The sequence below is a fragment of the Anomaloglossus baeobatrachus genome, chromosome 4, assembly GCF_048569485.1.
Source record: "Anomaloglossus baeobatrachus isolate aAnoBae1 chromosome 4, aAnoBae1.hap1, whole genome shotgun sequence".
NCBI lineage: Eukaryota > Metazoa > Chordata > Amphibia > Anura > Aromobatidae > Anomaloglossus > Anomaloglossus baeobatrachus.
In genome coordinates this window covers 121,474,708-121,491,448 of record NC_134356.1, presented here as the reverse complement: position 1 = coordinate 121,491,448, position 16,741 = coordinate 121,474,708, and the positions used below count along the sequence as shown (strand labels likewise).

The 16,741-nt window shown below is 49.9% G+C and overlaps 1 protein-coding gene across 1 annotated transcript; it reads left to right on the top strand.

Annotated features, from left to right (window-relative positions):
- The first annotated feature begins 65 nt into the window (after window positions 1-65).
- Window positions 66-13,467, top strand: PRELID1 (PRELI domain containing 1). The gene is made up of 6 exons (XM_075344526.1): window positions 66-194; window positions 1,805-2,015; window positions 2,303-2,528; window positions 2,614-2,727; window positions 12,536-12,614; window positions 13,082-13,467. The coding sequence occupies exons 2-6, from the start codon at window positions 1,924-1,926 to the stop codon at window positions 13,219-13,221; spliced, it is 651 nt and encodes a 216-aa protein (XP_075200641.1). The 5' UTR covers window positions 66-194; window positions 1,805-1,923; the 3' UTR covers window positions 13,222-13,467.
- Window positions 13,468-16,741: the final 3,274 nt, after the last annotated feature.

Genomic DNA, 16,741 nt, shown 5'->3' with positions numbered 1-16,741 from the left:
CCGGCCGTGGCACCGCCCACTCCTGTGTAGTCTCCGCCAATTAAGTGCGTTTCCGGAGTTACTGTACGTGACGCCGGAATCCGCTGCGTCCCGCACGTGACGTGGGTCTGAACTTTCCCTTACTGCCGGAAGTTCACGGCGTCCTACGGCTCCCTCATGGCGACCGACAGGAGCTGAGTCCTCGCATGGGGCTGGTAAGGAGAGGGCGCTTGGTGGCAGTGTCCGGAACGTGCGCATCACTCTGCGGACAGTCAGTGCCTGTGCCCTCAGTTCTTGCGCCCTCTGCTGCATGACCTGGTGCTTGTGCCCTTTGCCAATGCGCCCTCCACAGCATGATCTGGTGCCTTTTACCCTCAACTCCTACCCTTGTCCGCAGCTGCATGCTGGTGCCCGCGCCCTCCCCTGCGCACCTGCCGTTGCCCGCGCCCTCCCCTGCGCACCCGCCGTTGCCCGCGCCCTCCCCTGCGCACCCGCCGTTGCCCGCGCCCTCCCCTGCGCACCCGCCGTTGCCCGCGCCCTCCCCTGCGCACCCGCCGTTGCCCGCGCCCTCCCCTGCGCACCCGCCGTTGCCCGCGCCCTCCCCTGCGCACCCGCCGTTGCCCGCGCCCTCCCCTGCGCACCCGCCGTTGCCCGCGCCCTCCCCTGCGCACCCGCCGTTGCCCGCGCCCTCCCCTGCGCACCCGCCGTTGCCCGCGCCCTCCCCTGCGCACCCGCCGTTGCCCGCGCCCTCCCCTGCGCACCCGCCGTTGCCCGCGCCCTCCCCTGCGCACCCGCCGTTGCATGCGCCCTCCCCTGCGCACCCGCCGGTGCCCGCGCCCTCCCCTGCGCACCCGCCGGTGCCCGCGCCCTCCCCTGCGCACCCGCCGTTGCACGCGCCCTCCCCTGCGCACCCGCCGTTGCCCGCGCCCTCCCCTGCGCACCCGCCGTTGCCCGCGCCCTCCCCTGCGCACCCGCCGTTGCATGCGCCCTCCCCTGCGCACCCGCCGGTGCCCGCGCCCTCCCCTGCGCACCCGCCGGTGCCCGCGCCCTCCCCTGTGCACCCGCCGTTGCACGCGCCCTCCCCTGCGCACCCGCTGGTGCCCGCGTCCTCCGCTGTGCGCTGGTGCCTGCCCCCCTCCTCATCTCACAGGAGAGCTGACCATACACATCTAGTCATACATTGCAGTTACCTATACATGTGGTGACATAAAAGGCGTTTTCTGGAGGATTTGCCCCCAAATCATAAAACTAACCAGGAAATCCCCGCTGCTGCCTCAGACTATGTTCACACAGGATTTTCAGGAGGATTTAGATATTGATCTTTACTCAAATCCTCATCAAAATCTCTTGGGAAAACTCCAGTTAATTTCTACAGTAAATCTACTTTGCTGTTCATATTATTTGTGAGCTTTTTCTTGTGTATAAGGCTTGGTGGGAGAAATGGCGCCTGTGGAGCAGATCAAACCTCTCCAAACTCGGCTCTGACCAGTCAAAAGGCTGCAGAAAAAACGCTTCAGAAACAAAAACCTAACAAAACAGTGTTTCCTGGAGCGATTTCTGCTTGAAAACTTGTGTTTTTTGCGATCTTAGGAAAATCCTCAGTGTGGACACCCCCTTAGTTTGGCATTTGTGACCAGGTCGTGGTATTTTTAAGTACTCCGCTGACGTTCCCCACTAGTGACGTGTCATGTGGAGGGTCCTCTGCAGGATAATCCCTCGGCCTGGCCTTCTGGAAATCCTCTGTGAGGATACTGATCGGTATAGCACGGATTACACATTTCCCGCTGCTGGATTCTTATGCTTCTCTTTTTTTCTTTGTGCACAGTCCCATTATTAGGACGCATGCCAGCCTCACCCCCAGACGGTTTCTCCAGGTGACCTCCCCTCATCACTGCCATCCCCTGATGGTTTCCTGAGCTTGGCGCAGTGATTCTCCTGGGAACAATGGTGAAGTATTTTTTAGGCTTGAATGAGCTGAGGAGCTCGTGGGACCAAGTGTTCACTGCTTTTTGGCAGCGTTATCCAAACCCCTACAGGTACGTCCGGACTTCTGAGTGAGGGGCAATGTTTGTGTATCAATGCTAGTAAAACTCGTCACCGCTGTTGGGGCTCGGGCTCCTGTCCTTTGTCAGTGCCTTGGAAAATGATAGCCATTCACCACATATGCTCTTGGTGACGCACATTATTAGTCAGTATAAAAGACATTCCATGTTATATTAAATTGTGTGTGCGAAAAACAAGTCCCATGGCCAATTATATCACATGGTGATTTACTGAAATTCATCAAATATTTTAACATATCCATTTCCTTCTGGACACACAGCAAACATGTCCTGACCGAAGACATTCTGTACCGCGAGGTGACCAGTGACCACAAGCTACTGACCAGGAGACTGTTAACCAAGACCAACCGCCTGCCACGGTGGGCAGAGCGATTCTTCCCTGCCAACGTGGCCCATGCTGTGTACGTCTTAGAAGACTCCATAATTGATGTCCACAAGAAAACCCTGACCACGTACACGTGGAACATAAACCACAGCACCGTCATGGTAGGAGGCCCAATGTGAAGAATAGTTTTCATAGTTTATTTATCTTTCAGGGTGTTTACCTCCCTTCTTTATTCTTACACTACAGTCTGTGGAGGAACGCTGTTTATACTGTGAAAATTCAGCAAACAAAAATTGGACCGAGGTTAGAAGAGAGGCCTGGGTGTCCTCCAGGGTGTTTGGTTTTAGCAGACCAATACAGGTGAGAAAATCGGCAGTACCATGACTAAGGGGGATGAGTTTCTCCAAATGCACAGGCCTGTTGTGCATGCTGTTTACATTGGTTTCTCTTCTAAGATATTAATGACTGAAAAGTAGAACAGCTGAAGTGAGGCCTGCGAATCCCTCTCCTCCATCTCTGAGGAGATTACTTCACAGATTACTGAGCTAGCCGATGGACGGGTCTCCTGCAAAGGGATTCTCCAAGCTACGGTCATTGTCTATCTCTGAAAATATACAAAACAAAAAGTAAATGTTTGTAAACTCTTGAGAATTACCTTCCCTTAAGTTTAGGTGGTTATGACTACAGATGAGCGTACCCAAACTCTTCCCGCTGTACACGGGTATGCTCGTTGTTCAGCCCGGTTGCAGTGTTTGGATGGCTCACACTGGTGGTAACAACAGCGTGATGGGATGTAGTATGTGCAGAAAATAATAATGGAAATTCCTGCCCTGTATCTCCTGGAAGTGATCTGTTTATGGCTGGCTGCATGTGGGCCGAGAACTGAACCTCCATATCAGTGACTTCTAAAGAGGTTCAGGTCAAGTCCAGATCCAGAACTGAACTTTGCCTAAAGTCCAGCTGAACTCGCTAAACCCAAACAATATCCTCAGGCACCTGTAGGCACTCAAGTTCAAAAGTTTGGGGTCACACAGACCATTTTGTCTTTCTTCGGCGCTCCATTGGGAGACCCAGACGATTGGGTGTATAGCACTGCCTCCGGAGGCCACACAAAGCAATTACACTAAAAAGTGTAAGGCCCCTCCCCTTCTGGCTATACACCCCCAGTGGGATCACTGGCTCACCAGTTTTCTGCTTTGTGCGAAGGAGGTCAGACATCCACGCATAGCTCCACTGTTTAGTCAGCAGTAGCTGCTGACTATCGGATGGAAGAAAAGAGGGCCGATATAGGGCCCCCAGCATGCTCCCTTCTCACCCCACTTGCGGTTTGTAAGGTTGAGGTACCCATTGCGGGTACGGAGGCTGGAGCCCACATGCTGCTTTCCTTCCCCATCCCCCTGAGGGGCTCTGTGGAAGTGGGATCTTACCGGCCCCCAAACCCTGAGGCCGAGCTCCATCCACAGACCCAGAGACCCTGCTGGAGGAGCTGAGTACAGTCAGGGACAAGGCCCTGCAACGTTCAGGTACTCTGTGTCCCCGCACAGACAGGCCACGCACACTCCAGGCTTGCTGGGTGTGCTAGTGCGCCGGGGGCACTAGCGCTGCGCGCTCGGGTTAGAGTCACTGCAGCTTAGCTGAGTGATTTTATGTCTTGGGAACTACCGCGCCGGCCGCTCCGGGAGCGGCGGCGCCGCTGGGACTTGTAGTGCGCCGGGGACTCGCGCTGCCCGCGCTTTTACGGCGGCAGCGCTCATAAATCTAGTCCCCGGCTTTTGCGGCCTAGCTCTGCTTCGTTCCCGCCCCCACCCTGTCAATCAGGGAAAGGGAGAGACGCTGTTCTATAGCCAGCGCCGAGGGCTGGAGTCTTATTTACATACTCCAGCCCTCTCACTGGGCACAGTGGGGACGCAAGTTTCCCGCTCTTGGTCTCAACACGCCCAGGGCCCGCCCCTCTCCACAGGACGCCGGCAGCCATTCCTGCAAGCAGTCTGGCTGGAGAACGGACACAGGCTCTGGGGGACTCAGACAAGGGACTCTGGCGACCACACACCCGCGTTTATGCGGGCGGTAAGCTGCACATAAGTGCTGGCCCCACTAGTGCCACAGTGTTATTTGGTGCATTTTTTCCCTGTACCATATTTATTTATATTGCACTGTACAGTCGCTTCTTGGCTTATACCCTCATTGCTCTGAGGAGACAACAACATGTCATCCGCAAAACGCAAGGGTGCCAAGGCACAGGCGGTATGCACTGCTTGTGCCGCATGTGGGGCTAATCTACCGGCAGGTTCCAATGACCCCCATTGTGTGCAATGTTCGGTCCCTGTGCCACTTCGTCAGCCAGAGTCTATGGTAGTAGTGGCCCAGGCAGAGACGCCTGTGAACCCTGCCCCGGTGACGGGGACAGAATTTGCAGTTTTTGCTGATAAGATGTCTGTGACTATGACAAAAATCCTGGAAACCTTGCAGTCCAGGCCAGTTTCTCAGACCATGGACACTGCTGTGTCTATGCTCCCCGGTCCCCCTCAGTTGGAACTAATCCGTACTTCAAGGGGGTCCCAGGCATCACAGGCTGAAGACTCTGACTCGGATGACAGTCCCAGGCAGCCTAAGCGGGCTCGCTGGGAAAGACCCTCGCCGTCATCACACTGGTCAGGGTCTCAGCGAGACGAGGCTCTGTATGAGGAGACAGAGGTGGGTGATCAGGAATCTAATCCTGACACCGCTCTCAATCTAGATACCCCTGATGGTGACGCTATGGTAAATGACCTTATAGCGGCCATCAATAGACTGTTGGATATTTCTCCCCCAGCCCCTTCAGCAGAGGAGGCAGCTGCACAGCAGGAGAAGTTCCAGTTCCGGTATCCTAAGCCTAAATTGAGTACTTTTCTGGACCACTCTGACTTCAGAGAATCAGTCCAGAAACATCATGCTTATCCAGATAAGCGTTTCTCCAAACGTCTTAAGGATACACGTTATCCCTTTCCCCCTGACGTGGTCAAACGCTGGACCCAGTGTCCAAAGGTGGACCCCCCTATCTCCAGGCTTGCGGCTAGATCCATAGTTGCAGTGGAAGATGGGGCTTCACTTTAAAGATGCCAATGACAGACAGATGGACCTTTGGTTAAAGTCTGTCTATGAAGCTATCGGCGCGTCGTTTGCTCCAGCATTCGCGGCCGTGTGGGCACTCCAAGCTATTTCAGCTGGCCTGGCACAAGTGGACTCTATCATACGTCCAGCAGTGCCGCGAGTAGCGTACCTAACCTCGCAAATGTCTGCGTTTGCGACTTACGCTATCAACGCTGTCCTGGACTCTACGAGCCGTACCTCAATGGCGTCTGCCAACTCTGTGGTTTTGCGCAGAGCCTTGTGGTTAAAGGAATGGAAAGCAGATTCTGCTTCCAAGAAATGTTTAACCAGCTTGCCACTATCTGGAGACAGACTGTTTGGTGAGCAATTGGCTGAGATCATTAAACAGTCCAAGGGTAAGGACTCCTCCTTACCCCAGCCCAGATCGAGCAAACCTCAACAGAGGAAGTGGCAGTCGAGGTTTCGGTCCTTTCGAGGCTCCAGCAAGACCCAATTCTCCTCGTCCAAAGGGACTCAGAAGGAGCAAAGGAGCTCAGATTCCTGGCGGGCTCATTCACGCCCCAAGAAAACAACCGGAGGAACCGCTTCCAAGGCGGCTGCCTCATGACTTTCGGCCTCATCCCTCCGCATCCTCGGTCGGTGGCAGGCTCTCCCGCTTTTGCGACATTTGGCTGCCACAGGTCAAAGACCGGTGGGTAGCAGACATTTTGTCTCACGGGTACAGGATAGAATTCAGTTCTCATCCTCCGCCTCGGTTCTTCAGAACCTCCCCACATCCCGACCGAGCAAATGCCCTTCTGCAGGCGGTGTGCTCACTAAGAGCAGAAGGAGTGGTGATCCCTGTTCCTCTGCAGGAACAAGGGCAAGGTTTTTACTCCAATCTCTTCGTGGTTCCAAAAAAGGACGGCTCGTTCCGTCCTGTTCTGGACCTAAAGCTGCTCAACAAGCATGTGAACGCCAGGCGGTTCCGGATGGAATCCCTCTGCTCTGTCATTGCCTCAATGTCTCAAGGAGATTTCCTTGCATCAATAGACATCAAAGATGCTTATCTCCACGTGCCGATTGCTACAGAGCACCAACGTTTTCTACGTTTCGTGATAGGAGACGACCATCTCCAGTTCGTAGCTCTGCCATTTGGTCTGGCGACAGCCCCACGGGTTTTCACCAAGGTCATGGCGGCAGTGGTAGCAGTCTTGCATTCTCAGGGACACTCGGTGATCCCTTACTTGGACGATCTACTTGTCAAAGCACCCTCTCAAGAGGCATGCCAACACAGCCTGAATGTTGCGCTGGAGTCTCTCCAGACTTTCGGGTGGATCATCAACTTTTCAAAGTCAAACCTGGCACCGACTCAATCACTAACGTATCTTGGCATGGAGTTTCATACTCTCTCAGCGATAGTGAAGCTTCCGCTGGACAAGCAGCGGTCTCTACAGACAGGGGTGCAGTCTCTCCTTCAGGGTCAGTCGCACCCCTTAAGGCGCCTCATGCACTTCCTAGGGAAGATGGTGGCAGCAATGGAGGCAGTCCCGTTCGCGCAGTTTCATCTGCGTCCACTTCAATGGGACATTCTCCGCCAATGGGACGGGAAGACAACTTCCCTAGACAGGAAAGTCTCCCTTTCTCAGACGGCCAAGGATTCTCTGCTATGGTGGCTTCTTCCCACCTCATTTTCGCAGGGAAGATCATTCCTGCCCCCATCCTGGGCAGTGGTCACGACAGACGCGGGTCTGTCAGGGTGGGGAGCAGTTTTTCTCCACCACAGGGCTCAAGGGACGTGGACTCAGCAGGAATCCACCCTTCAGATCAATGTTCTGGAGATCAGGGCAGTGTATCTTGCCCTATTAGCCTTCCAGCAGTGGCTGGAAGGAAAACCGATCCGAATTCAGTCGGACAACTCCACAGCGGTGGCATACATCAACCACCAAGGAGGGACACGCAGTCGGCAAGCCTTCCAGGAAGTCAGGCGGATTCTGATGTGGGTAGAGGAAAGAGCATCCACCATGTCAGCAGTTCACATCCCGGGCGTAGAAAACTGGGAAGCAGACTTCCTCAGTCGCCAGGGCATGGACGCAGGGGAATGGTCCCTTCACCCGGACGTGTTTCAGGAAATCTGCCGCCGCTGGGGGGTGCCGGACGTCGACCTAATGGCGTCTCGGCACAACAACAAGGTCCCGACCTTCATAGCGCGGTCTCGCGATCAAAGAGCTCTGGCGGCAGACGCCTTAGTGCAAGATTGGTCGCAGTTCCGGCTCCCTTATGTGTTTCCACCTCTGGCACTCTTGCCCAGAGTGTTACGCAAGATCAGATCCGATTGCGGCCGCGTCATACTCGTCGCCCCAGACTGGCCGAGGAGGTCGTGGTACCCGGATCTGTGGCATCTCACGGTCGGCCAACCGTGGGCACTACCAGACCGTCCAGACTTACTGTCCCAAGGGCCGTTTTTCCATCGGAATTCTGCGGCCCTGAACCTGACTGTGTGGCCATTGAGTCCTGGATCCTAGCGTCTTCAGGATTATCCCAAGGGGTCGTGGCCACCATGAGACAGGCTAGGAAGTCCACTTCTGCTAAGATCTACCACAGAACGTGGAAGATTTTCTTATCCTGGTGCTCTGCACAAGGAGTATCTCCCTGGCCATTCACGTTACCTGTCTTTCTTTCCTTCCTGCAATCTGGGTTGGAAAAGGGCTTGTCGCTCGGCTCCCTTAAAGGGCAAGTCTCGGCACTATCCGTGTTTTTTCAGAAGCGTCTAGCACGACTTTCTCAGGTGCGCACGTTCCTGCAGGGGGTTTGTCATATCGTACCTCCGTACAGGCGGCCGTTAGATCCGTGGGATCTAAACAAGGTCCTTGTTGCTCTCCAGAAGCCGCCCTTCGAGCCTCTGAGGGATGTGTCACTTTCTCGACTCTCACAGAAAGTGGCCTTTCTGGTAGCGGTCACGTCTCTTCGGAGAGTGTCCGAACTAGCAGCGCTGTCATCCAAGGCTCCTTTCCTGGTGTTCCACCAGGACAAGGTAGTGCTGCGCCCCATTCAGGAGTTTCTCCCTAAGGTGGTATCCTCTTTTCATCTTAATCAGGATATCTCCTTGCCTTCCTTTTATCCGCATGCAGTTCATCGGTATGAAAAGGATTTACATTTGTTGGATCTGGTGAGAGCACTCAGAATCTACATTTCCCGCACGGCGCCCCTGCGCCGCTCGGATGCACTCTTTGTCCTTGTCGCTGGTAAGCGCAAAGGGTCGCAGGCTTCCAAAGCCACTCTGGCTCGATGGATCAAAGAACCAATTCTTGAAGCCTACCGTTCTGCTGGGCTTCCGGTTCCATCAGGGCTGAAGGCCCATTCTACCAGAGCCGTGGGTGCGTCCTGGGCATTACGACACCAGGCTACGGCTCAACAGGTGTGCCACGCAGCTACCTGGTCGAGTCTGCACACTTTCACCAAACATTATCAGGTGCATACCTATGCTTCGGCGGACGCCAGCCTAGGTAGAAGAGTCCTGCAGGCGGCAGTTGCCTCCCCGTAGGGGAGGGCTGTCTTTGCAGCTCTAACATGAGGTATTTCTTTACCCACCCAGGGACAGCTTTTGGACGTCCCAATCGTCTGGGTCTCCCAATGGAGCGCCGAAGAAGAAGGGAATTTTGTTACTTACCGTAAATTCCTTTTCTTCTAGCTCCTATTGGGAGACCCAGCACCCGCCCTGTTGTCCTTCGGGATTTTTGGTTGTTTTTCGGGTACACATGTTGTTCATGTTGAATGGTTTTCAGTTCTCCGACGTTACTTCGGAGTGAATTTGTTTAAACCAGTTATTGGCTTTCCTCCTTCTTGCTTTTGCACTAAAACTGGTGAGCCAGTGATCCCACTGGGGGTGTATAGCCAGAAGGGGAGGGGCCTTACACTTTTTAGTGTAATTGCTTTGTGTGGCCTCCGGAGGCAGTGCTATACACCCAATCGTCTGGGTCTCCCAATAGGAGCTAGAAGAAAAGGAATTTACGGTAAGTAACAAAATTCCCTTCTTTCCATGAAAAATCATACTTCTATTAAATGAGTTGCATAATGAATAGAAAATATAGTCCAGACATTGACGAGGTTAGAAATAATGATTTTTACTTGAAATAATTTTCTCCTTCATACTTTGCTTTCCGCACAGAATGCTCCTTTGCAGCAATTCCAGCTTTGCAGAGCTTTGGCATTCTAGCTGTTAATTTGCTGCGGTAATCTGGAGATATTTCACCCCATGCTCCCCCCCCAACACACACAAGTTGGATTGGCTTGATGGGCACTTTTTGCATACCATAACGGTCAAGCTGCTCCCACAACATCTCAATAGGGTTGAGATCTGGTGAAAGGGCTGGCCACTCCATTACAGATAGAATGCCAGCTGCCTGCTTCTTCCCTAAATAGTTCATGCATAATTTGGAGGTGTGTTTTGGGTCATTGTCCTGTTGTAGGATGAAATTGGCTCCAATCAAGCGCTGTCCACAGGGTATGGCATTGCAAAATGGAGTGATAGCCTTCCTTATTCAAAATCGCTTTTACCTTGTACAAATCTCCCACTTTACCAGCACCAAAGCAACCCTAGACCATCACATTACCTCCACCATGCTTGACAGATGGGGTCAGACACTCTTCCAGCCCCTTTTCAGTAGTTCTGCGTCTCACAAATGTTCTTCTGTCTGATCCAAACACCTCAAACTTCGATTCATCTGTCCATAACACTTTTTTTTTTTTCCAATCTTCCTTTGTCCAATGTCTGTGTTCTTTTGCCCATATTAATCTTTTCCTTTTATTAGCCAGTCTCGGATATGGCATTTTCTTTGCCACTCTGCCCTGAAGGCCAGAATCCCGGAGTAATCTCTTCACTGTAGACATTGACACTGGCGTTTTGTGGGTGCTATTTAATGAAACTGCCAGTTGAGAACCTGTGAGGAGTTGATTTCTCAAACTAGAGACTCTAATATACTTGTTGCTCAGTTGTGCAGCGGGGCCTCCTACTTCTTTATCCACTCTGGTTAGGCTATGTGCGCACGTCGCGTAAAAACATGCAGTTACGCTGCACTTTGTAGCGCAGCGTAACTGCATGCGTCCTGCGTCCCCTGCACAGTCTATGGAGACTGTGCAGGGGCCGTGCGCACGTGGCGTTTAAGAGCGCAGCGCTTCGGCTACTGCCGAAGCGCTGCGCAAAAAGAAGTGACATGTCACTTCTTTCCTGCGCTTTGCCGGCAGCTCCTGCACGGTCTATGGCAGGAGCTGCAGGCAGAGCGCATGGAATCGGCGCTCACTACGGACATTTCTGCAGCGATCTAAAGCGCACATGTGCTCTTCAGATCGCTGCAGAAATTTCTGCAGGGCTTGTATGCAACGTGCGCACATAGCCTTAGAGTCTGTTTGTGCTCTCCTCTGAAGGGAGTAGTACTCACCGTTGTAGGAAATCTTCAGTTTCTTGGCAATTTCTCGCATGGAATAGCCTTTATTTCTAAGAACAAGAATAGACTGTCGAGTTTTTCATGAAAGTTCTTTTTATGGCCATGTTGAGAGTTTAATGGAACCATCAAATGTAATGCTTCAGATTCTCAACTAGCTCAAAGGAAGGTCAGTTTTATAGCTTCTCTAATCAGCAAAACTGTTTTCAGCTGTGCTAACATACTTGCACAAGGGATTTCTAAACATCCATTATCCTTCTAACACAGTTAACAAACACAATGTACCATTAGAACACTGGAGTGGTGATTGTTGGAAATGGGACTCTATATACCTATGTAGATATTGCATTAAAAAACAGACGTTTGCAGCTAGAATAGTCTGTTAGCTTTATTGAAAAAAAAAATGTGCTTTCCTTTCAAAAATAAGGAAATATCTAAGTGACCCTAAACTCTTGAACTGTAGTGTATTCGCTCTTGAGATACAACACCTGCTACCCTGGATTTTTCTGTTCCGGTCTCCTAATGAACCCTTGTGGACTTTCCGTGGGGAAACACGCTGGGACTGATTTGGGGCTCTATACTGTGGACCTCATTTTCACATAAGTAACCGTTATTATTATTATTATTATTATTATTATTATTAAGGATTTAGACCTATTTGGGTTATGCCTGTATGTTGGTGTCTATTGGTCATGTGATTTCACATTTGTTTCCAATACATGTTGGTGCACTCTAAGCACAGTGCAGGGTAAACTAGGGGATTCTAGGGATTCCCATCGGTGAATGGGGGCGCTACAACCTTATGGCATCATATCCTCCATTGCTAAGTAGGAATTATTACAGAGTCTATAAGGTCGGGGCCACACGGGGATCTACTGCGATCCTAGCATGATAGTCGGCTCACGCTGGCAGCACAGCAGGAGCCGTGTATCCTGCGAGTGTCACTGCGACTGAGGTCGGATCATGCGATTTGGACCTCAGCTGCGGGGGGCGGGCCGGCCCTGAGGAGGGGAGGGAGGGGATTTATGGCTGACTGCATGTGGGGCGGAGATCCGAACTGCCCAGTCAGTCACTTCCATTGGGGTTCAGGTCAAGTTCAGGTCCAAAATGAATCTTAATTTAAAGTTTGGCTCAACCCGCAGAACCTGAACTTCCACTGGGCCTCTCATCTGTTTATAAGCTCTATTGGAAAGCTCTTGTAAGCACTGTGCATGTTCACTGCTGCTACCATAGCCAACAGCAGTAAATCATAAAAATCCCTCTTTTTGAGAATAGAGTATTTTTAAAAACAGTTGCTTTATTTTATGAGTCCTTTAAAATTGTACCCATAAAAAAACCTAAGCAATAACCCCTTAATAATTGCAGGGAGGGGTGGGGTAGTGTAAGGCTCTACCTGATCCTGTAATGAAGGGACCATAGTGCTGTGATCCCGTGTCTTCCTGCAGCTCCTTCTGTCCACATAGCAGTGCACAGAACTGGAGCCGGCCATATTCACATGAATGGTGCGGTGGTGGAGCCAGTGGTTGTGCGCTGCCGTGTAGAGAGTAGTAGTAGTTCTTGGCACTGCAGTTAATGGTGAAGTACAGTTGTATATTTACTTTCCGTTTAACCTTCATGTTTTATAAATGCCATTCTTAAGTGTGTGTTCTGTTCTCCAGGAGTTTGGGCTGGCTAGATTTAAGAGTAACGTGACCAAGGCTATGAAAGGATATGACTACATCTTGGCAAAAATGCAAGGTAAGTGGTCAAGACACGTTCAATGGCAATGTCTGAGTCTTAAGACAGGAAGTGTGACTAGTAGGTCACGTGGAAGATAATAGTAGTAGAGCAGTGAGCCATGGGCTCCATGCTAATAACATGTCATCATCCCAGGGATAATGAGGAAATTGTTCTCCCAGTCCAGCCGCTACTAAGAATGTTTCCATGCAGGTTTTAGAATAATACGCTAGAGATAGATAAAGTTTACATATGTTTTAGGCATTCGTCAGGTCTGAACAATGGAGTAAAGAAAAAGCGTTGACCCCCGTGTAAGGTGCTCATTTATTTGGTAACTGTAGATGTCCACTGTTGTAAGGATTACCTGTGTAGCATGCAGGCACATTTGTAGCTTGTCGTAGTTTCCAGTGGTGATAGTCCCACTTTTGAAACTAGGTGAAATTTCACCCCTGTAAAGTTAAATAAGAAGCTCATTTGTTTTTCCCCAGGCGATTTGCCTACCAGGACATTGGTAGAAACTGCAAAGGAGGCAACAGAAAAAGCAAAAGAGACTGCCCTTGCCGCAAAGGAGAAAGCCAAAGACTTGGCCAGTAAGGCAGCTACTAGTAAGAAGCAGCAGTTTGTGTGACGTTCCTCGTGACGTTCCTCGGGCTGCCGTCCTAATTCAGAGATCACTGCATACAGGCACAGGAGGCTGGCAGTGCTGCTGGGTTCATCGGTTTTCTGAACCAAATGTAACTTTCTATATTTCAATCAACTCACGTAAAAAGTGAAGAAGAAAACTTGAATGTTGTTATGAGCAATGAAATGTCAGACAATTACTCTTTTCTAAGCTTTAACTTATGATTAAACAATGCTATCAACAAGCATACAAGTCTCTTCTTTCTGCGTGAGATGGAAAAAGCACCTGGTTTTACTAGCTTTTTACACTGAATGTAAAATTGTAACCATTATTTGCAGGAAATCAATAATTTAGAGGGAGCACATACTCTAAATGAGAAGGAAAACCGGCTCTTAGTTGCACAACTCCAGTACAGTGAAGTAGAACTGGAGTGGCTCTTCAGTCTGGCCCATAATGGAGGTACTGAGATGGACAGCTGCTTATAACGTGCGGGTGACCTTTATAGATCACATGGACAGGAGTTGTCTTCACGAACTAATCCCTTTCACGTGTTCAGTAGTATCCAGCTCATTCTGTAGTAAGGCAGAAGATGGGGTCTTGAATGTGGCATACTGGTTCATTGAACCTTGTAGGCTCTATTTTGGTTTTGATCAGGGTTTTTTTTTAATAAAAACTGCAGTGTAAGCAAATAAGAGAAGTATGAATCTATTATATTGCACCATGTTTAGGGTCTGCTCCTGGTTTTGGCTTCAAACACTGATGAAGAATACCAACCGAATCTGGAATGAGGTCTTAAGGCCCTGTCACACACAGAGATAAATCTTTGGCAGATCTGTGGTTGCAGTGAAATCATGGACATATTGTTCCATTTGTACACAGCCACAAACCTGGCACTGATTGTCCACAATTTCACTGCAACCACAGATCTGCCGCAGATTTATCTCTGTGTGTGACAGGGCCTTTAGTATTGTTCATTTCAGGTGTACAGAGATGGAAAATACTGAGGGGCATCAACATCCTTTGTGATCAAAAAGAAACCTTATACTAGAGATGAAAAAATTATTTATCAGGACCCTGATCCAGTGGCCAGAGGATTCTTTCCCATACGCTCCTAACTCCCCACATCCCTGACACTTACCAGTTTGTAGACTTGGTACAGCATGACCAACACCTAACCTTTGTGACAGATGTACGAATCAGAAAAGGTGTCAGAGATGGTAGGAGGCAGCTATGATTTACTGCCACTAGACCAGGGTCCTGCAAATTTATTTACTCATCTCCACTAAATACACATTTTTCTTTCTAAGATTGTTTTCCAGGTTGTCCCTCAAGACCACACCACAGGATTTGTCCTTCATGCCCTTTAAAGGGACAGGAAAACAAGAGTTTAAAAGACCGTCCCACTCACCCCAACCATCTGTTTTTCCTGTCCTTATACAGGACCAATTTGGAAGAAGGAAACCGGGATATGTCGAGCTGACATCAAACATCCAGAAGTTGATTAATTTCTCTGTTAATCAATCAGGTCTACGCGTTTCAAAAGACACAGCCTCCTTCTTCAGGACTATTATTACAGAAAAAAACAACCATTTATTTTTTTCAGTAATTCTTTTCTGTAATAATTGTCTTGAAGAAGGAGGCTGTGTCCTTTGAAATGCGTAGACCTTCTCAATGAGACAGATCATACCGAAACATTGGAGGTTCACCTATACATTGAGAAGAGCAGACTGGGTGGGGGCTATGGATGCCCTGAGATGTTTGGAAGAGATAAGAGCATTTGATGAAGGGAGACACTCACTATGCTTTTCCACCTGGTATCCGTGGCTTCAATTCAGAGAAACACAATTGCAATCCTGGTTACTCACGGGCACGCTGCCACATTGATGTTTGGCGGGGCGAAGTGGCCCTCCTGATGGGAGGGTGGCGTGGTGCGATGTCACAGAGCCCTACATAATCTCCCCTTCTCTCTTTCTCGTGTTTTCCTTCTTTCTCTTCTTTCTCACTCTTCTTCTCCTTTCATCCCTTGCTTTTCTTTCTTTCCCCTCTTTTCCTTCTCCTGCTTATCTAATTAGTGTACATAGGTTTACTTGTTGAAATATATGGCAAGATTATACAGAATATTACCATCTACATATTAAATAGAACAAAAGATAAACGATTGATATATACTTGGGATAAGATGTCATTAAGGATGTTATGAAGAATTTTTCCTGTAAGACCTACGATAAAGTTCACTGTAGTATATGCTGTATAAGATTTAAATGCCCAGACCAAACCTGTAACTTTTCCATATTCTGTAAAACCGGGCACTACAAAATTATCTATATTCATGCTTTGTTATATAATTTTTCTTGAAAACAAAGAAATAGTAAACGAAATGCGTAGACCTGACTGAATAAAAGAGAAATGAATCAACTTCTGGATGTTTGATGTCAGTGCGGCATATCCCTGTTTCCTTCTTCTACATGTATAACACATCTCTCCAGGGCTACAGCAGACAATATTTTATGCCTATGTAGGAGTTGACTGGCACAACCTCTACAGGTGAGTAGCTTACCTGTTGTCTTGTCAGATCCCACCAGATAAGACCCTATCTGCGCTTCTTATCCACAGCATACCGTTATATACAGGACCGATGCAAGAGGCGGCACAAAGAACTTGTGGACTGACTCAGCGGGATTGAGAGGTCCATCCCTCTCGTTCCTCCTGTTAAGAGGACCAGGCTGACACCTCTCAAAGGGAGGTCCATCAGCCCGCCCCAGTAGAGTGGGATGATGCTGATCACGCAAGCAGCTTCCTTTACCTGATGGCTCTCTGCGTCCTGCTAAGATGGCTACAAATCCATTTCTAGGCATGTGTAGTGCGTGCCTTCCACTCTGGAACTCGCTTCCAGCGTGCACTCAGGAGGGTGGCGTGCGTTCCTCCATAGAGTGCATGAAGCTGAAAGAGGACCGGATGTAAACCCTGTTAAGGTGATATAAACCTGATGGAGAGGGGGGAATTTTAACCTTTTATGGGTTATGCACTCTGGTAGTCGGGATAGCTTACAATGTGTTGTTTGGCTATGGAGTATTTGGCCCTCTCAGATGCACTCCCTGAATTGCCCCTGGTCCACATAAATTGTCAGTGTATGGGTTTCCAAGGGTTTTTGTAGTTCCCCATTCTTAGTTTACCCTTATGTATTTTTACGGTACGGATTCCTTGGTGGGGTCTGGCACTACTTCAAGGAATGAATCTGGTAAGATGGCAGGAAAGTTGAAGAGATGTGCTGTCTGGAGCTGCAAATTGCCAGACACATACCAAGAGCAACTCTGTTGCAATTTCATATCTAAAATTGTCAGTGAGGAGCAGTCATCTTTGCTTTTGGAAAAGCGGTCTATGATCTGAGAAGAGGTGCAGGCGCCTGTTTACAGGCTAACTCTCCGGACAGGAGCGTGTCAACTGCAGAGATACATGCAACCAACCCGCTCCTGTCAGGAGAGTGTGCGGCTCTGTCGGGTGATGTGAGACTCGCGCGAGTTACACG